Source organism: Cimex lectularius, unplaced genomic scaffold (genome assembly GCF_000648675.2).
Source record: "Cimex lectularius strain Harlan isolate CLEC.00 unplaced genomic scaffold, Clec_2.1 scaffold482, whole genome shotgun sequence".
NCBI lineage: Eukaryota > Metazoa > Arthropoda > Insecta > Hemiptera > Cimicidae > Cimex > Cimex lectularius.
This window is the reverse complement of record NW_019393057.1, coordinates 71,027-92,222: the sequence shown is the minus strand read 5'-3', so window position 1 is coordinate 92,222 and position 21,196 is coordinate 71,027. Positions and strand designations below refer to the sequence as shown.

The 21,196-nt window shown below is 35.2% G+C and overlaps 2 protein-coding genes across 2 annotated transcripts; one reads left to right on the top strand and one right to left on the bottom strand.

Moving 5' to 3' along the window:
- The first annotated feature begins 1,452 nt into the window (after positions 1–1,452).
- Positions 1,453–2,187, top strand: LOC112128082. The gene is made up of 4 exons (XM_024229867.1): positions 1,453–1,576; positions 1,663–1,733; positions 1,794–1,932; positions 2,015–2,187. The coding sequence occupies exons 1-4, from the start codon at positions 1,453–1,455 to the stop codon at positions 2,041–2,043; spliced, it is 363 nt and encodes a 120-aa protein (XP_024085635.1). The 3' UTR covers positions 2,044–2,187.
- Positions 2,188–2,493: 306 nt separating this feature from the next.
- On the bottom strand, positions 2,494–3,324 carry LOC106673591 (putative nuclease HARBI1). Its single transcript, XM_024229866.1, is given in 2 exon segments — positions 2,494–3,059; positions 3,119–3,324. Coding segments are annotated over 2 exon segments (735 nt in total). The 5' UTR covers positions 3,288–3,324.
- Positions 3,325–21,196: the final 17,872 nt, after the last annotated feature.

Below are 21,196 nucleotides of genomic sequence, written 5' to 3'. Positions count from 1 at the left end.
TAATCGACATTATATGTTGGTAGACCCTCGGTTTTTCCGGGTTCCAGTTGCATTGAGTCACCTCAGTGTGGGCGGTGTCAGAGATTCAAACCATGTCTTCCTGGAATGCCCCCGGCTAGATCATGCATGTCAGGACATCTGGAAGAAGGTCGAGGAGGAAAAAATCCCCTTACCCAACAACCTACATGGGATCCTCAAAAACACGAAGATTTAAAAATGTATATATAGATTTATAGTGTCCAATAAAATTGACATATAATAGTGTGCGAATGAGTGGAATACACTTCATCAAAACGTGTAATTGGCTAACGTAAATTAACATGAAAATATATTATAAATACAGCCAAAAAAATTCCTTATTTTGATCAAGGTCTGGACAAATACAACAGGGCGAAAGGCTAGGAACACCCAGATGCAGAAGGTGATATTCTGAAAAAAATCGAGCACTCAGCCACAAAGTGAATAACATCTTTTGAGTTACATAAGGAGCACAATTCCTTAACATTAGATTTCCAGGGTACAAAATTGAGGTATATTTGCTCGCAACGAATTTTTAAGAACTAACGGATCTCCGAGAAGCGTAAAGGGTTTGTTTACTCACTTACGATAATCCTGGCCAGCCATTTGTATTTTCGTTTGTAAACGTGAAAGGACATCCATAATCGTGTGCCAACTTGTTCCATTTAGGCCCCGTTACACCAGTCACGGTTCAAGCCGGGTTCACTGGAACGTCGTTCACAATTTGAACGAAGTTCAGAGAAGGGAGCGTTGTGACAACCAGTCGTTGGTACAACTAATTATAGCCTTTTTGTGTGCGGTTATAGCTCTATACGTCGTAGTTTTTCATTGTTGGCATTGTTTGCTGTATCGCTTTCCGTAGTCTTTTTGTGTTGATTTCATTTTTGTTTTTTTACTGTTTTTTTTTTATTTTTTCAATCTATATTCATTATTTGGTTAACCACTTTAATTTTGTTGTTTTTATTTTGTATTTTATTTTTAGCTATTTCACTGTTTATTGAACCACTAAGTAGTAAGTTTTATAGTCTTTAATTAGTTTTAGTTTAAGCAGTTTTTATTGTATTTTATTTAGTTTAAGCAGTTTTTATAGACTTTTAATTAGTTTTGGTTTGTAGTTTTTATCTACATCCATTGTTTGTATTCGTTGTTTGTGTTATTTCATTTGTAAAATATGTCGGACAAAAAACGGGCGACGAATTTCACTAAAACCGAGGAAAATATTTTGTTAGACCTAGTTCGAAAATATGTCCTCATTTTGGAAAATAAAAAGACAGACGCTGTAAGTGCCAAACAAAAGGCTGACTGTTGGCTACAGATTACAGCGGAGTATAACTCTTTGAGTGGAGGTACTGCGAGAAGTAGTGCCGTTTTAAAAGGAAAGTACGAAAATATTACGAAAAGAGGAAAAAAAAACTTTCCGATAAAAGTGCCCATATGAAAAAAACTGGAGGTGGGCCACCACTTCCAGCTGACGACAGTCAGGACAAAGTATTAATACAATACAAAGTAGTAAGTATGTTAACTGGTTTCCAAAGCCAGTACGATGATGATAAACCAGGTAAGTTATTCATATTTCACTTTTAACCCTTTTTTTATTGTATTCTGAAATCTTATATTAATATTTATTTTAAATTAATATTCCAGAAAATGAAAGCATGAACGTGGAAGTGGTTGAGATTGAGGTTGACAACAATTGCAATATTGTGTGCCCAGAGGTAAGTACTTTATAAATAGATATTTATTTTAACCTTCGCAATAATGGTGTTCTTTTTCAGAAAGAAGATGAACTAATAGCGCTAGATGAACCGATAAACGTAGCAGAAACCACTGCTGCTTTGCCAGAGCCATCTTGCTCATGGGCGGATTACAATCCAGCATTATTAAAAAAGCCTGTCTTCGCACCTCTGAGGAAAGGTAAGGAAAGGATTTATATTTATCTTAATTTTTTATTGCTGATACAGTTAAGGTAATTAAGTTAACTCATTGTCAATTTTAGAGTACAAGAAAGCCCCTTTACGGGATTAAATATCAAAGTGGGCTATTACGAAAACTGAGTTAGCTGCACTACAGCAACAAGGGCACGACACCTGGCTGAAAAAAAAAAACGCTAGAAGAATTGGACAACAAAATAGAATGTGACAAGAAAGAGAATGAGTTAAAAATGAAGTGTATTTTAGAATAATATAAAATAAGGGTGCTTCAAAACAAAAAAGAGCACGAGACACGCCTTGAAGCCCTCGAATTAGAAAAGGAACTTTTGAAATCAAAAATGAAAAATGAATTATATAATAGCATAATAGTTATATTTTATTAAAAGTAGTATTTCTTATGATTAGATTATTTTAATTTACATTACATTTTTATTATTTCCTTTACACTAAATTATTATTTATCTTTTATTATATGTACATATAAATATGTATGTACATTTTTTTATTGCTTCCTTACATAACTTCTATACCTACGATGGTGTTTCTATAAGGTGTCAAAATATTCAATAAATGGAATTCTTGCTTTCCCATCATATTCTACTTCTCCAATTCGATCGAACTGAAGGTTAATAATTTGTGTTTCTATGTCACCATTGATGAATGGAATCGGATCTTTGAAAATGCATGCTATATTATGCAACACTGCAGTTGCTACCACAATTGGCTCAACCAAATTAAAGTTGCACCTCATTCCAATAGCAAGTATAGGAAAGCGACGTTTCCAAACACCACATGATCTCTCGACAACGTTTCTTGATGTGATTAATGATTCATTGTACAATATTTCCCCTCTTGTGGTTGGGTGATTTAATTTTGTTAGCAAGTACGTTTTTAGAGGATACCCACTGTCACCATCTAAAACAAGATCTTGCATATCTCCTTTTTCAAATTGTGTTTTTAACATTGAGTTTCTAAAAATGTGGGCATCATGTGTGCTACCTGGCCACCTGGCAACAATGTTTTCGAACTTCAGTTCTGCATCGCAAACTGTTTGTACATTCAATGAAAAGAATCCTTTCCTGTTGCGAAACAGTTATGCTTGATTAGCACCTAAAAATTAAACAGAAAAACTAGAAATGGAAAAAAGATATTTGCAATTTATTTTATACCTGGAGATTGTAAACGAACATGAGTGCAATCAATAGCACCTATGCACTTTGAAATCTTGCTGATTTTGTACATTTCAGCACAGACAGCCATTCTTCCAGATTCATTATTTGGGAAATGAATAAATTCTCGCCTCAATGATGCAAGAGCTCGAGAAACTCTGCGCACCATTCTACATATAGTAGATTTATGCAATCCACTAAAATCACCAAAAACGATCCAGTTGCATAAAATCGGATTGTAGTTAGAAACATCAGATCGGGGGAGGTAGCATGATTTCTGAAAACATAACATTATCAGTCGTCAAAAAAAAAATATATATATATTGCTATTCAAAGATAACTAGTTAATACCACTTGCCTGGTAGTACAATGAGTTATTGAATTTCTTATTTTCTGTAACACAAAGTTCACTGCATTCTTTGTCATCCTGAATTTATTAAAGAATTCATCGTTATCCCATTCGTGAAAATGTTCCTGTCTGGTTCTAAAAACCCTTTCTTTGTTAATATGTAAAGCTACTAACTCAAGGAAATCTTCATCATCTGTTAATTCTTCTAAATAGCAACGTAAAAATTCGTCCTTTTCGATCTATCTCAATACACAGTTAAACAACGCGCAGGTTATATTATCAAATGAACGTTGTTCAGCTCTGAACCCTGTTTAACCCGAGCTCGACGACCGTTCAGAATTGATCGACGTTCATCACTTGATCTCGGACCAATAGAGATTGAAAAACGCCGATATTTGTGTTGAACTTCGTTCAGTACTGAACCAAGGTTAAACGAAGTTGGTGCAACCGGCCCTTAGAAAACCAACAACAATTCGTGTTCATCATCATGCTGTGATTGTAATTTTGGGTAGAGGCAGAGATTCAAAGTTCATCCGTTTGAAAACAAATAAAAAATGTAGTTTCAGGGTAAAAATAAATAGAACGTCAACCCCAGTTTCTAACAAGAACATATGTGACGGGGTAGGGCCCGGAAGAGATAAGAGCTTTTTAATACAAAATCACTGAACCTTTCCTATTACCTTGTTTCTCTGGAACAGAATCTGTACCAGATCTGGCAAGCATAGCACAAGATCGAACGACAAACGCTGTAAAACACTTTGAACTTTGCTGAAAGCTGTATCAAGTCCTGGGTGAACATCATTCAAATCATTCAAAGTTTATTTACTACAAGCTTAGCAATTGTTGCTTTGGGTTGTAGATGGTACGTAAAAGATAATTTCGTCAAAAAACTGACCCGTAGGCATTTGAAGTTATTTATAACATCTATCATCTTGCCCTTGTAACTCCAACTCTCTGACCGAGCCTGTCTACCACCTTTTCTAAAAATTATAATTTTTGATTTTTCCAGGATTACGGTAAAGTTCCATCGGTCACAAACGCCTTCTAATAGATTAATATTTCTTTGAAGGTATTCGACTCTATCTGATAGGATTATATAGGATCTATATCGTCCGCGTACAAAATAATCTTAATAAATTTCTCCCCTATGGTGATGCCACATTCAAGAATGGAACTTAGATTATCTAAAACAAGAAAATAGGATTGGCGTTAACAACCCCCCGCGTCTCACACCGGTTTTAAGCTAGAAAAACTCCAAAATATCATTTTTATATCACACAGCTGAAATCGTAGAACGAAACGTAGATTTCAGAGTATTTAATATTTTGAAAGAGAAACCCAGATTGGAATGTTTCAGAATTAGCGAATTCGTACCTATTGAATCAAGTGCTGCCTTAAGGTTTTTTACAAAAAAAAGTTTAAAAAAAAGCTTTTCTACCTTTTGAAAAGTTTAAATTGATTATATTTGAGAGCACAAATAAATTAGCCATAGCCCAAAAACCTTTCCGGAACCCAACCTGCAACTCGCTGAGGAGGTTGCGTTGTGTTACAAATGCCTCTATTCTCCGTAGAAGTAACCCAGTGAAAACTTTACTAACAGAAGAAAAACATATTCTTTATCAAGCCAACGTTTCGATCTTTATTGAGACTCTGCACTCTCAACACGACACGCAAGAATGGCACAATTACACAGAAGACAAATCCTTTGAGCCCTGAAGATGATCTCGATAAAGATCGAAACGTTGGCAGGATAAAGAAAATGTTTTTGTGAAACCTACATCACATCAGACCGCATCTCACGATTTCTGAATAATGATCGATTAACGGTCACTAATCACCACACATACCACCCAAAGTTTACCGCATTATAATTAATTATAAAATGTATTTTAGACAATACAATTTTTATTGTGTATTTTTATCAATATTATTGCTTTTTTTAGACAGATTAAGCTGAAGAAGTTGTCAACTTTACAGGATTTACACGGGCCAAGGGGGAGGTCGTGCAGCCTGTCGAAGTAATTTAACGGGAAATAAACAAAATATAATACCGAGTCATTGCGACAAGAGAAACAGTTCTATTTGAAAAAGGGGCGAATCTATCGGACGGCCTTTACAAAGGAAATAAATTATGGCTGTGCGTTAGAATGAGTACTTCCACAGAGCAGGAAATGAAACGGTCGTGTCATCAGGCCATCGGATTTTTATAAAGAAGACGATATTACTGAGCGAAAGAAAATATAAAAAACAAAAAAAAACAATCACTTCTGTTCAATTTTATGTGATGGTATCGATTTGACAGTCCTAGTTATTTTATGTTAAATCGTATTGTGCAGACTGTTAAAGGTTATTATTTTGATGTGATTAATACCAGCCTTAATGTTATAATTGTTTACAAAGTATTATAAATCAGCGTAATAATTACGCGGTTAAATTGATAATTTATCATATTTTAGGTAGATGAAGGAGATTTATTGCACGAAAGTTCGAAGAAGGAACTGAGTGAACTTCTTTCTTTTAAATTTCTTCATCCTTGACATTTTACAAAACTCTAACGAACTAAAATCGAGGTTTAATTTAGTGTATACGAAAGAGCGAAGATTTCGATCAAGCTAGCAAAATATACGACCATTCATTTCCGAATGTTCCGAAAACAGCGATGTCGACATCAAAATTACAACTTTGTTCGTACAGTTGCTTACTTTTGCAATAGGTAGGCTTTGTTCAATAAGTAATGAAGGTGCTTACACCGCACAAATTTACTTTGTGAAGAGTCGTACGCGGTAGCGAAATGGTAGAGAGAGCATCCCGCAAAATCCGTTAATGATTACGAAAGATAGAGATAACATGTGCTCTGTTCGATGAAACACTAGACCCAATTATAAACTATAAAGCACTTTTATCGAAATTTGACAAATAAAATTAGCGGATAGCTTATAGCATCATGGAAAATTTGTTTATAACCTTTATTATCAAGTTCAAAATATTTACTTCGAACTCTCCGAAACTACATTTTTATGTTTCACTAATTTTAAGCCGGCAGTCCAAAACAGAATCATTTCACTCCCTACCTATAACATTTTAGTCCATAGAAACGGAAGAGATTATAAATTATCGGCAATTGAGTCAAAATGACTTGCGGTTAGTAAAATAAAAAATATAAATTCACTAATTTCGTGGCCCGCTTGATCAATTAATATATTACAATTAATTAAGGTTTTTAGTTGAGATAAAAAAGTCAATGGCACGAGCGGGATTCGAACCCACGATCTTCGGCTAGANGGTAGAGCACCGGCGTATCTAGCCGAAGATCGTGGGTTCGAATCCCGCTCGTGCCATTGACTTTTTTATCTCAACTAAAAACATTAATTAATTGTAATAAAAAATATAGTAATTCCAGTCACATAGGAGGGTATAGCGTGCGCGGACGAGTGTCAAAGCATATTACAATCATTTTTAAAAAATTGTATTATCAACGAAAATTGCATAGGCTATTAGTAACAATTATTAACATTAACAAATAATGGATAAAGTATGTGTAATGTATGTGCAATAACATATGATTTATTATTATAACTAACATCAGCCAGATTTTGACAGAGCTCAAAGAATGTACAATAGGTTAATTTTCCGTTTTTTTTTCTTTATCAAAAGTCTTACGGATTTTAGCTGTTAAGCAGCTTTCCTCTTCGGCTGAAAAACAAAATCAAGGAAAACGTGGCGTGAACTCTTTACGATAGTAAGTAAAAAATAAAGTAATTCCTGTCTACAGGAGGACACAACGTCTAACTACTTTTCGGATATCGCGGACGGCGAACCACTTTACAATGCTTTTTTCCTATTATACACAATTAAAAAATCAAGGACTCGGCCGGGATTCGAACCCAGAACCCCATGCTAGCGTGGTTAATACATGTCGGACGCCCCTACGAGTCAGCCACCGCGGCCCCCTTCAAATTAGTAACACACGTAAATTTCTGAGAGTCAATCTGATTCGTTATGAACAACTGTCTGTGTTCTATACGTTATTTAGACTCACGGTTAATAATACCTAGTTGTTTTTTGAAAAGTACATATTTTTAATTTTTGCAGTCGTACTCATATGCTATTCTCTTCGTCCCTTGCTTTTGGTTAGCATTGGTTAGCAAATTTAAATAATTATTGTTTGCCTGTGATGTACTAGGCTTTGTGTTCTGGAGGCTTAGTTTATATTTGAAACATGTGAAAGGCTGTAAGCGTATTTAATAAACAAATGATTTTCCGTATTTTTAACTGTTATTTTATTTTTTTAGTTAATTTAACTTAAGTTTTCAAAAAATGCCATAAAATGAGACGAAATAATGAACATCTTGTAAAGCTGATTAAAGCATTTTTCCAGTAACCTTCCTGTTTTTTTGCAATTCTGAACTTTTTCCTTAAAGAACTCCATGTTTTTTAAATCATGAAAGGAAGCTATTGTGACCTCTAATTATGTTAAATTCCTAATCTCTATCTCCAAATGATTTTGTCCAGTATCAATCTTATCTAGCTTTGTTGAACCACTTAAACATTTATTTCATTTTCATTCTCTTCCCTGCTTATGATATACGATCTTATTATCAGACCCTCTATACACTCCCGTCAAACTCGTTGTTAATCTTCTGACATTTATCCTCCTAAAAACAAAATTAATGCGTTCAGCTTATGGAATTCCCTCGCTTCCAAATATAAACTTACTTTTAGAACAATAATCTCGTTGCTCCCTTCCTATCTGACTGACGTTTAATTTAATTATTTAATTATTACTAAATTCATTTATCTCCCCATCAATCGGGAATCAATCCTTCCCTTGGTGCCGAAACACGCAATTCTATTTGTAATAATTTCAACCTCCTACCTCCGGCGGTGTTCGCTGGCGTCATTTTGTTGTTCACTGGTGAACAGCATACTTTCTACAAGTCTGGAAATGTCTCTTTGCTGGAGGTTAGCCCATTCTTCTTCGCGACCGTTCAAGATCGTGGAGTGCATCAGGAAATTATGGTTTGCTCTAATTCGTCTTTTGAGGTTATCGAAGAAATGCTCGGTGGGGTTCAAGTTTGGAGAACGGGGGTTGGCTAGGCTAAGACCCTGATGTTATGCTATTGAAGGTACGTCTGTACTATGAGAGCGACATGTGAACGGGCATTATCGTGCATTAGAATAGAATTATCGCTGATTTAATCGAGGGAAGGCAACGCATGATGTTCCAAAATTTCATTCAGATGGCGTGTGGCCGTCAAAGACACTCAGCAAAAAACGATCAACCTGTTCAACTCTCCATTGAAATTCCCGCCCACACCCTCACTGAGCTACGTTGAAAAGGTTGGCTCTGGGAAAAATTACAACCTTCGTACCTTTCATTTCGCCTTCTCCACATTCTTTCACGCCCATCCGTTGATCCTAGGGCAAATCTACACTCATCTGTAAAAAGTACAGCAGACCAATCGTCTAAAGGCCAATGGCTATGTTGTCGAGCAAATAGGAGCCGTCCAACTCTGTCAGTTCCATCAATTCTGGCTACAGAAAAGCCATCAGTCCGTATTTATTTAATGTTTTTCGAGCAGTGCGTTCAGAAATTTGGACACCTCAAATTTCCTGGAACTGATGGATCGCTTGACCAAGAGTAAGGTGCCGGTTTCGTTAAATTCTCTAAGTCAAAAAACGGTCCTGTGGTTCTGATACCTGATGGAACACACTACAAACATCGAAAGCATCGAAAAATCTTTCGTACCGATCCCCGACGCCAAGAAAAACTTTCAGTCAGAAAACCTTTTTGAATGACATCTACACTAGAAAGATATCCCGGCAGGCAAATTCTGCCAATCTATCTACCCCCCGTTTAAACAAAAATCCATGGTATAAAGGCGGTAATTTTTAATACCACAAGGTATTATTCGGTTATGATCGGTTTACACCTAAAAAAGTCTACCAAAGGCAGACTGACGTCTGCGAAACTTGTGATGTGTTTGATGACCTGGAATACGCCATAATGATCTGTTCCAGTTTCGCAAAAGAACGAGGGAACGTAGTAAATGGTTAATATCAAATGCAATCAATTGAAAAGCGGTTTGATTATAAAATGTTATTATACTCACAAAGTATTGAAATTTATAGAGCAATATAAGTTTTATTTATAAATGTAATATATTAATTTAACCGGATAAACGCAAATAATTACTTCCTCACAGAGTTTCTTGTGTTAGCGCCTTTTCCATGACTCCACTGATATACTTCTCTGCCTCAGGACGCCGGACCTGGTGTGGTGGGTTTGGGGTCAGAAAGGATATGAAGTATACGAGGATACAATAGAGCAGTAGACTAATAGCGAAAGCTATGTTCAAAAGGGAAAAAAATTGAAAACTAAAGATTATTGCTTCAGAATTCTAATGAGTCTGAATAAACATTTTAAATTCCGTAAGAAGTAAACATTGAAAAATCCTTTATTGTTGTTTTGGATTAAGTATTAAGTTTGATTACCTCCAATTGATATTCACAATTTAAAAAATAGCATAAACAAACATTTATTGATAAAATCAATGAGACAAATTAAGGGCAGAAAAAAATCAATTGGGTATATATATATATATCGGGTTGTCCGGAAAATAATGCAGGATTTTGGTATTAAACAAAAAAAAAGAAACTAGTTACTTTAAAGCAATGTTCTTTAATCAAAATAATTTCCCATACTCTCAATACATTTCTCCCAACGTGTTGGTAACTTATTAATTCCGTCTGAGTAGAATTCAGAATTTTTAGAATTGATAAAGTCAATAAATGCATTTTCCAGTTCCGTTTGATTTTTGAATATTATGTGTTGTAAGTAGTGGTCCAGGTGTCTAAAAAAATGGTAGTCAGTAGGCGAGAGGTCCGGAGAGTAGGGTGGGTGAGGCAAAGTTTCATAGCCAAGCTCCAATAATTTTTGTGACGTTACACGTGACACATGTGGTCGAGCGTTGTCATGCAACAAAATGGGCCCTTTCCGATTGACCAAAGAGGGCTTCATTACTGCCAATTTCTGATGCATGGTATTAATTTGGTTACAGTATGATTCAGCATTGATGGTTTCGCCAGGATTTAAGAAGCTGTAGTGTATTAAACCAAATGAAGCCCACCATACCGTAACCATTACCTTTTTTTGATGAGTTGGGGGCTTTGGAGCTTCTCCTTTGTCGAGCCACTGTCCAGAACGTCTAGTGTTATCGTAGAGAATCCACTTTTCGTCACATGTAACAATTCTGGCCAGAAATGGGTCATTTTTGTTTCGACAAAGAAGTGATGCACAAACATCAAAGCGCTGATTTTTTTGGCGATCGTTTAATGAGTGTGGAACCCAATTTTCGAGTTTTTTCACTTTTCCAATCGCCTTGAGGTGGTCAGCGACGGTCGTTTTACTGACTTTGAGTTGCTCTGCAAGTTCTCGAACAGTTGTTTTGGGGTTTTCTTCCACCACTGATCGCAGAACATCATCATTAAGAGAGGAAGGCCTTCCACGACCTTCTTCATCTTCAAGGCTGAAATCTCCCTCCCGAAATTTTTTAAACCACCTTTGCACAGTGCACTCATTAACACAACCCTCGCCCCAGACTTGGTTAATGTTTCTAGCCGTTTGGGCTCCGCTTCGGCCGAGTTTAAACTCGTAAAAGAAAATCGTACGAAATTCTCGCTTTGACATTATAAGGATGACTGAATTATTTCCAAGTAGCGGAATGCTACAGAGGTAAACAAACAATATCATTTGGAAGAGGATTAATAAGTGTTGACATTCATACAAATGAGTAATCCTGTAAACGTAAACAGAATATTTTATATAGATTTTTTTAAATGAAAACTTAAAATCCTGCATTATTTTCCGGACAACCCAATACAATATTTCAAAGAATATCCATCAAATCGGAAGTTTGTTATGTTCCAGGCTTTTTATTAGATATAACGTCCGTACCAATCTCCAGGGTACCCCTCACAGATTTTGTTGTTCACATATTTCTCCGAAATTGGCCTATATATAAGATAAAGCTATTATCTCCCCGTCTATTCCGTTTAGGATAGAGTGGGTCAGAACGCGTCCGTTTCTGATAATTTTCAAATCAATCATGGAAGCCCTAGACCACCTCGGGAAACTGGAACAGTTCCGCTCGTTTATATTCGCTTATTGGGCGAGAATTAGGGGCTTCGAGTTCATTAACGCTACTATCATTAATTTCAAGCAACAACTTATATCGTAGTGCTTTAATTAACAGTCACCGTTAACTTGTCGCTTGCTGAAAAATTAAATAAGGGGCTGCTTAGCGAACTTTCGTGTTCACCGCAAGTTATGATTTTAAGCAATCGAATTACAAAATGTACTTCGAAGTCGATGTTACATTAAGTAACGTGTTACGTCACAGTAATTGTGCTAAACATTTTAAATATAATAATGCATAAATATAGTTAAGCGTTCCGAATATAATAACATGAACGAATTTCTTAGGTGGTTAATTTACGTTCACTGAACTTACAATAATTATATATACATCTGAATATATTTTCTTCCCAGTGGTACGAAAAGTGAAGTTATTTCATTGAGTACTCGATGTTCCGCCATCGACCCTCTCATGAACCCAAGTTAAGTAATCGCTCGAAGAAAACTTTTTAAAAAAGAAACTTTATTGACAAAACTGGACAATGTTTGAGTTTAAACCGACAGAGTGACGGGGAGAAGGCTATCGCACGAGTAAAGCAAGGATATTTGGGGATAGGGTTTTTACACTATTTTAAAGAAACGCTGATTAAGACGATGGGCGGCGTCTGGATCTGCTAGACTTTGCTGACGTGTCGGGTCTGAGGAGCAATTGGTTACTCCATAACTCCCATTGACACATATTTCAATTTAAAATTCCACGTTATATATAAGTTATATATTATAACTAATAATAACTACGTGTTTATTTGTACAGACAAATGCAAGCTTGTCTTACGCTAACTAAGCACAACTGCATTTGTCTCCCTCTTAACCCGAGGCGATAAGCGAGCCAGGGAAAAATGTAAAACCAGTCTTTGAGCTTCTTTTGATACTTAAACAATTCACCGAGGGCATATCGTTGAATTTGTATCTATTTTTAAATAAAGTTGTTTTTAAAAAAGAAGAAACTCGGACTCGAAACATAACTTATATATATATACATGCACACAAACATACACACTTACGCAGTATATACATTTCAGTATGCGTGGGAACATGTAATCGGTATCCCAACAATTGACTTGCCCGCCCGAGTAACCTTTTTACATCAGCCGTGGTACATACTCGGCATGGTATTCTTAGATCATATCACACCGAGCAACCTTTCTCTATAAACTGGACTCCTGTGCAGGTTTTGACCCAAAAGCAGGTGTTCGTGTGTCAGACAGGTATGGTCGATGCTTAATCTCCTTAAATGGCAGTAGTTTCTGAGACGACCCGGCCCACTGACGCTGCGAACGCTCCGTCACAGCGTTCTTTACTGCTAGCACAGTGTCACCGGGCATATAGCGCATTCAGGCTAAGAAGTCCCACTGATAAGCCTTTCTTTGCATAAACCTCCGCGGGTTTTGACAAGAAGCAGATTTCCGTGTGGCAGACGGGTATGGAAAATCCTCAGTCTGGTATATTTTAGTGTTAGAATTTCTTACATTAAACATATATGGGTAATGGTCTGAATTTGGAGCATCCTTTTAATTTCTTTAGACGAGTTTCTTTCTCTCTCATATTCGATACCCAACATAATTAAATTTTCTGTTGTTTAATAACAATAAAATTTTGACTGCAGCAGAAGTTGAACAGGGGCCAAAAAATTAAACTTATCATAATTTGAAACATAATAGCAAAGGCAGAAAAGATGAAAAGCATCGAGAATTATTTAGCTGTAGTAAATTTAATAGCAATTATATTTCCATGGATGGGAAATCATGGTCTGGTGTCGTTTTAATAAAACTACAATTCGAAAAAGTTAAAGCCCTAGATATATAAAGACATACTTCGTCAAATGCGGTATATTGTCAGAGTGTGAAAGTGAATTTCACTTTTGCCCTCCTAGAACCAGAAAATAAACAGCGAGTCTTGAGTCCGTTCGGTAATTACCTTTCTACGGGGAAAACGCTGATAAATGTAAAAACGGCTGGAAATGAGAGTTGTTGGCTCTTCTTCACCAGGGTTAAGTACTCGCTCGAAGACCCTAGAAAAACGTCATATTTTTCCGAAAAAGGAAAGAAGTGAAATTTCGCATTTACGTGTTTTTGAAAGATTTCGTACAAACTTAGATTACACGATTTTTTCCGTTCTTGTTGCCAGTGGGGGTTGAAAGTATGAAGGGGTTATTTGATAAAATTGTATCTTCGGGTATTGCTGTAGGTGTAATGTAGTTTTCAGAAGATCCCGTATCTATTAACAATTTCAGTTCGTGACCGTCAATGAAATATGGTAATGATAGGTTCACAGAATCTAATTGACATTTGCGGGGATTCCTTTCGATTCTTTACCTAGTCCAAAAAAATGATCGAATTTATCTGTTAGCGTCTCGATGGTGTTTTCTAATTTTATCACTGTATCTTTAACAGCATGATTCGTCTTTGTTTTGTCACAATGAGTCATTTCGTTGGGAGATCTTCAATCCGACATGCTTCGTCCAAAATATTTACTGTTATTGTTCTGGCAGTTAGCTTTATTTTCAAATATTCTGTTAATATTGTATTAATGTTTTTGTTGTTGTCGTTTATAATTTTGGATTTGTTGAATGGTGTATGTTGTACATGAGAATATTGTATATTAAAATACGGAGGATTATTATAATGGTTTAGAATTTTATTGAATTCACTGAACTTCTTGTACATGACATTAGATAATACAAAAGAACATCTGTTATATATCACGCTTCTAATTTCATATATTGTTTATGGATTAAATATCATAATGCGATTACTCAAAGGGGAAGGGAAACAAAAATGTGAAATATAATTCCTTATCTATCCTAGTCATTAATTGTTTCAAGACGTCTGAATTTAGTCCGTCTAGCTTTAGTTGAATATCAACTAAGTTTCGTAATTGTTGAATACTGTTAACAAATTCTATCGAGGATTCTTTAGATTAAGTCTAGTTTACATTTCTCTTTTTTAAGAATTTTATATGACCTTGAATCAGCAAAATTTTGTTTCAAATGTATAAATAAAATAAGTAATGACTTACATCATGCGAAATAGGTATATTTCTGGCAGGGACAATTAGTTTGCTTTTTGTTTTGATGAATGAAAATTATGGTTGTAATTTCTTTTAGTTATATTGTTTGCACACAATACGTTGTATGCGGTTTCCAAACATTAGCAAAAAAAGGCTAATTCCGAAGGGTTTCCATCGAAGAAAGGAATGTGATGATAGTCTTCTTTTCTTATTTTATAATTAATTTTTTGAGACGTTAGAAGGAAGGATTAATTTGTAAGGCTTAATAAGCGAAAGGTGGCTATTAACTCCTATGGCAGTGTTCTTCTTCTCTAGGTAGTTGGTTCTTCTTTTTTCTGTCTTGGGCGATTTTCAAGACATTTCCTCCGGGATGAGACGAATGGTCGCAGCAAGAATTTCTTCGGCCTTGACTTAACATTACTTTTCTTCGAACCGCAATCAAAGCATCGATTTGCACGCTAAAAGTTCCGTTGAGCCAAATGGACCACGACTTTAAAACTTTAGCTATTCGCGGTCCCTGTTCGGGCGCCAGTTAAGTAATCGCTCGAAGAAGACTTTTTTAAAAAAATAAACTTTATTGTCAATACTGTACATGGTTTAACTTTAAATCGACGGGGTGGAGGCTATCGCACGAGTAAGGCAAGGATATTTAGGGATTAGGTAGTTTTAGACTATTTTAAAGAAATGGGGCGTCTGGACCCGCCAAACTTTGCTGATGTGTCGGTCTGAGGGGCAATTGGTTACTCATAACTACCATGACGGGTGCGAGGGAAGCGATTCATGTTTCTCCATCCCAATAAGGCAAATTATTTACCTAAGTCCGAGCTTAGGCTTATTATAAGTTTACGGTTCAACAGTGCCACGCTTTGCAGAAATAGTACAGACTATATCAAGTAATAAATTTTACCGTCTTATTTGTTCATTTTTTTTTTTTTTGTTAAAGTTATAAACTATGATCTTTTTAAAATGGTGTTGCACTGCAAAAATGTGGTATATTCGATTTTTTAGTACTTTTCTCGATTACACCGATGTCTATTCTAAACACCCACTGAACAAAATTTGCAATTGAGGTCATATAACATTTCTTATTATATTTAAATCATATCAGAAATGATCCTTCAATCTCTGAAAAGGAATGTCAATTATTTCGCGTCAATTGTATATTTTTCAATTAATTATTTATTTTTATAATATAAATTTTGATGAATTTGGATGTTACAAGAGAATCATTATAGTCCCAATAAAAGATGGAACATTGTTTAATTAGAGTTTAAGCTAGATTTATAAAAAATGAACGAATTAATAGGGTACTATACTGAGATGAATATTAATCATTGTTTATGAATACTTACTTTGACTTAAGGAGTTTTAAACAATATGAAAAATGGCAAAAAGGAGGGAAAATTCAAAAGGTGGGGTTGAGATGGGAAGTTAGTGTCCGAGTGGATCGAAGTCACGATTGCTCAAGTGGTAGAGTAGCGGCTTATCTAGACGAAGGTCGTGGGTTCGAATCCCGCTCGTGACACTGACTTTTTTATCTCAACTAAAAACCTTAATTAATTGAAATATAAAATTTGAAGTTCCAAATGTACGTAGAATCGTATGTTTATAAATATGAATACTACCGCTTTTACTGTTAAAAATATTTATATTTTTGTACTTAGGTGAAGGTACATGTACTAAATGTAATGTAATACTAATGTAAATGTAAAGGTAATGTGTAATACGTTGTAACAAGTATTAGCCATGGCCCGTTCGTGGGAAAAAGTGAGGGGAGCGGATCGGCATTTCTCGAGCCAGAGGCGAAGAGGCGAAAAGAGATAGAGGCAGAGAGGCGCCTGCGTTAGAGAGAGGTTGGCTTTGTATCCTTTCGACCGATTTTGAGAAGTCATGTAGTAGTTGATGATTGAAAACCATTTTTTTCAAATGCAGGGCACATCGTAAGGGTAAAAAACATCAAGATGAACAATGCTATATTTACTCACTAATTGAGATGTTGGGTTTCCCAAATTAAATTATTCGGTTTTCAATTTAAAGAAAAACCATCGTGAAATCCCACAAAAACTACGGAAGTGAAACTTATACTTGTGCCTGACAAATGATGTACCGGTTAGTCATCGACACCGACGGCGACCTCCGGTAGAAAGGGAAGTGGTGGATAAGCAGGTAACAAATTGGTGAAAAGATGGAATAAAACTTAAGCACACACACACACACACACACACACACACACACACACACACACACACACACACACACACACACACACACACACGCACACGCACACACACACACACCCCGCACCCCGAGGGTTGATATGACCTCTTCTGTTGCGAACCCTCGTAACAAAATATATATAGTGTAGGGACTCTTTTTTAGTAAGTATATTATTTGAACGCGTTAATCTATTTGATAATGTTTTGTTCAAAAGTCAATACAAAATCAAATTAAATAATATTTTTTGAAATTATAACCTGTCCTCCCTGGACAATCTGGACACATTTTTTTAACACTTGAATCTTAATTCAGTTCAAATTTAAAACAAATGTAATTTTTGCTATTTTGTAGCAAATGTGAACGTTTTAGGAAAAATAGGTTCATACTTATTATTCCTTTGAGAGGGGGATATAACAATTTCGAAATTATGCGTCTTAAAGTTGTTGATGTATGGAAAATGTATACTCAATATTCCCGAGATAAAAAGATATTACGTAAAATACATGAGATCAATTTATTATTTTAAATGTTCTTCAGTTGAACCGATTCACACGTTACATCATGGTAGTTCATAACTCAAAAAAACTAAATTACTAATGTATAAAAATCTTTAACTTATTCAAAGTTGATAGTATGTATTGAATAATTTGTTTTCAAATTAGGGTATCCCTGTCAAGTAGGTACTTAGAATTGTAAATAAAGTTAGTATATTCCAGAAATAAAAGATCAAATATAAATTATATTATTACAATTTTTATCCGTTATCTATGACATTTTACAACATAATACAAAAAATTCGAAAGGTTGTAGGTTGAGATGAGTTGGTCTCCGAGTTTGACTCAAGACGCCATAGCTCAAGTGGGGCTAGAGCATCAGCGTATTGTGCTGAAGTTCGTAGGTTCGAATCGTGCTCGTGACACTAACATTATCATCTCGACCAAGTATAATTAACTAAAGTAATACAGAATGTTGAAAGACGTTTTAATGTAGCATTCAGGAGCAGATATAAAAGTTGATAGTAGGTGTACGGTTGATAAATGCTTTCCTCTAAATTTAGAATAGAAAGTTTATAACAACAATGCATTCTTATATACTATAGGTGCATGACTACAGAGCCACAAATAATTTATTTATGACGAATTAGGAAGAGAAAAAGATTAAAATGACTACAATTTGAAAGCGTGTAGGCGTCGAAAGTTGGTCGGAGTGACTCGAATGTGGTACAGTAACTTTCTCTACTGCGTAAGTTCAGAGCCCTCAGCGTTTCTCGACCCTACGTTGTTGGAAACATGCCGAAAACATTTCCCACCGACCCTCGTTGAAAACTTTCATTTGTAATTTTATTTATTATAAATTAAGAGTTGGCTCTGTTCATATAATATGTTACGATTTTTTTAATCTCTATTTGCTATTGATGCGTTTTTATATTTTCTGCACCCTTGATTTTCAATATAAATATATAATAATTATATAATTTGCTTAATTTTAGAAAAAAGCAAAACCTTTAAAGTAATGTAAAGCAAGATTAGTCAATTTTATTTAAGTAGCAAGTTCAAGGTATTAATTTGCAAAAAAAAGTTAACTTTTTCATACCATTTCATTTGAAAAAATCTTTTCCCTCCTGCATTCGTATAAAATTGTTTACACTTGCCCTCTGAAGTTGAAGAAAATTATTTGTAGATGACCGTTACAAAACTCTGGGTAGATTTTTTATCTTTATTAAAACGCACTGTCTCATTTCTCGTCATGTTTAATTTTAATATAACATGGGATAATGTAATTTTTTTTGCCAACCGCTATCTGTTCATCGGTTTAACTAACGGTCTTTCTTACTTTACTTTGCTCACGAACCCAAGTCATTCACTATTTGTCTTTTATTTCTTTATCAGTGTCGACTATTCTAGTTCATGCCGATTTTCCATATTTTAAATATTTCAAATCTCCACTCTTCTTCTTCTGATGCCTAAACATTTGAAGCAATAGGCGGCCGAAGCAAGATTATCCTTTAATCGGAACTGTACGTCCTGTTGATAAAAAGGTAGTCATCCCAATTTAATCAAAATTCGCGCTCTTAATTAACGGGTGTCAATTATTACGATTTCTACAGTATGACACTGTAAAAAAGGTTCACAGGATTTTTATGTTAAAACATTTTTCTCTGCCAGGTATAATACCCAATGTTTTATAATATATTGAAACCTGGTTCTAATTTTACTTTGAATGTGAAAAAAACCTACATGCTGCCCGAAACAAAACTGCCCAAAATCAGAATCGATGAAACTGTTTTTTTAACTATTGACAAGGATGTTCTTTGAATGAAAAAAGGCTTTACACACCTCCCATCCTCATAGAATTTGATCGCCGTAGTTTTTCTCAGATCTCCTGGTCAGGTCTTCAGCCTGAACCGATCCGAATATTCGCTGTTTGCCAAATGTAGTCAGTTGTTTTACATTCAGTCCTACATCAAAGAAAATTTCTTTAATTTTAGCGTAAAATAATACATTTCCTTTAAAGGGTCCTCATACCATATGCCTGTCAAGCAGGGACATGTTCTACTTTGTTCAATTTTAGGTAGACAATTAAAGCATAGTTTTAATTTTCAACCAGAATATTATAGCAAAGATTCAATTCAATTCACTAATTTCGTGGTCCGCTTGACCAATTAATACATTACAATTAATTAAAACTCATAAGGTGGGGTTGAGATAGGAAGTCGATGTCCGAATGGATCGAGGTCACGATAGCTCAAGTGGTAGAGCTGCGGCGTATCTAGCCGAAGATCGTGGGTTCGAATCCCGCTCGTGCCATTAACTTTTTTTTCATCTCAACTAAAAACCTTAATTAATTATAGCAAAGTTTCATCGTATTTAACCATTTATGATTTGGTGTGATATGTGGCATGTCTACAAAGAAAACAAAGTAAAGTAATTCCTGTAATAAAGTAGGGCTAAAACGTCCAATTACGTGATGAGTGTCAAAAGGTAAGATGGTAGAAGGTAAGAACCACTTTAAAATACATTTTTGCAAATGAATCTCAAATAAAATTCCATGTACTATGCCGGGTTCGAACCGCTCTGTACACCGATAGCCTTATCGCACCCACTAGTTGTTTCAATTACTTTCATTCTCCTGAAAATAGTTCTAGTCTTTGTTTTTTTATTTAACTCGTGTATTTGTAATTTGTGATATGTATAAAATTTTTATGTCAATTTGTAAAGAGGTTTGGCACATAGCTGTACAATGAGCTTTAGTAATTATGATTCAATGTAGTTCACCAATGTTTGTAAAAAATGCATTTTCCGTCGATTTATCGGGCGTTCTCTTTCTGTTTTGACCCGTATTATCCCTACAATTACTTATCCTTCCCGAATGATGCAGGAAAGTATGGTTATATCCAGTTATATAGTTTTAATGAAAAAATTATTCACCCAATCAACTGCAAGAGCGTATTCTAGAGACCTGTTAGCAGAGGGGGTGGATTTTCCCTTCCTTCTTGGGAAAGTTAATCCGTTCGTGCAAAAATGTGTTTAGTTAGTAATTTACCTCTATCATAACTCTTGCAGCCCTTGTTTTAACTTTCTAATGGATGTTGTTAAAGTACCAAATCAAAATGATAAAATAAATAACTTATCACACTTGTAAAACTTTCCTTCCGAAATGAGTGTTTTGTCATTTTCTTCTTCGTGGTAAACTGCAGGGTATTATAAGTTTATGTATCGTATGTTACTAGTTGTTTTTCGTTATCAATCATTACTTAAAAGATGTAAACATCATGTATAAATGTATTCTTAAAACTGTATAGTTGAACCAACAAGAGTTTTTGGTTTATTTTTATATCAGTGAACCGACTAAAGGCGGGAACACACTTACCCGATGCTACGCCATGCGACGCTACCCGACGCCTTGCCACGTTTTGGTAGGGTGTGCACATATACGACGTCAAGGGCACGCCACGTACAGTGTCACAAATCAGTATCACAATCGCAACACCCGTGTTGTTATTAATGCATTATTTTGAGCAAAACCATCTAATAAATTGTTAGTTAAATTTTATGAGCACAACCATTTAATAAATTGTTTGTTAAACTTAATTGTTTTAAATAAACGGTGTTTTGATAAATTCTCTGCCTAACCATCATAATAAAATAATTTTTATAAAAACTCATGAATCTTTGATCTCTGTTAATTAGATTTATATTAAAATAAGTATGTTGTAGTTACTATAACGACAAATATACACGTAGTTTGAATAAAAATATGAGAGTCCGGTTCTATTGTCTTCGACTGTACTCGAGCGTCCCGACGA

Excerpts from the sequence above, each read along its gene's own strand:
- LOC112128082 (XM_024229867.1), top strand. The coding sequence starts at position 1,453 with ATGAAAAAAACTGGAGGTGGGCCACCACTTCCAGCTGACGACAGTCAG. Across the intron at positions 1,577-1,662 it reads GTACGATGATGATAAACCAG|AAAATGAAAGCATGAACGTG; the intron begins GTAAGTTATTCA and ends TTAATATTCCAG. Across the intron at positions 1,933-2,014 it reads CTTCGCACCTCTGAGGAAAG|AGTACAAGAAAGCCCCTTTA; the intron begins GTAAGGAAAGGA and ends TGTCAATTTTAG.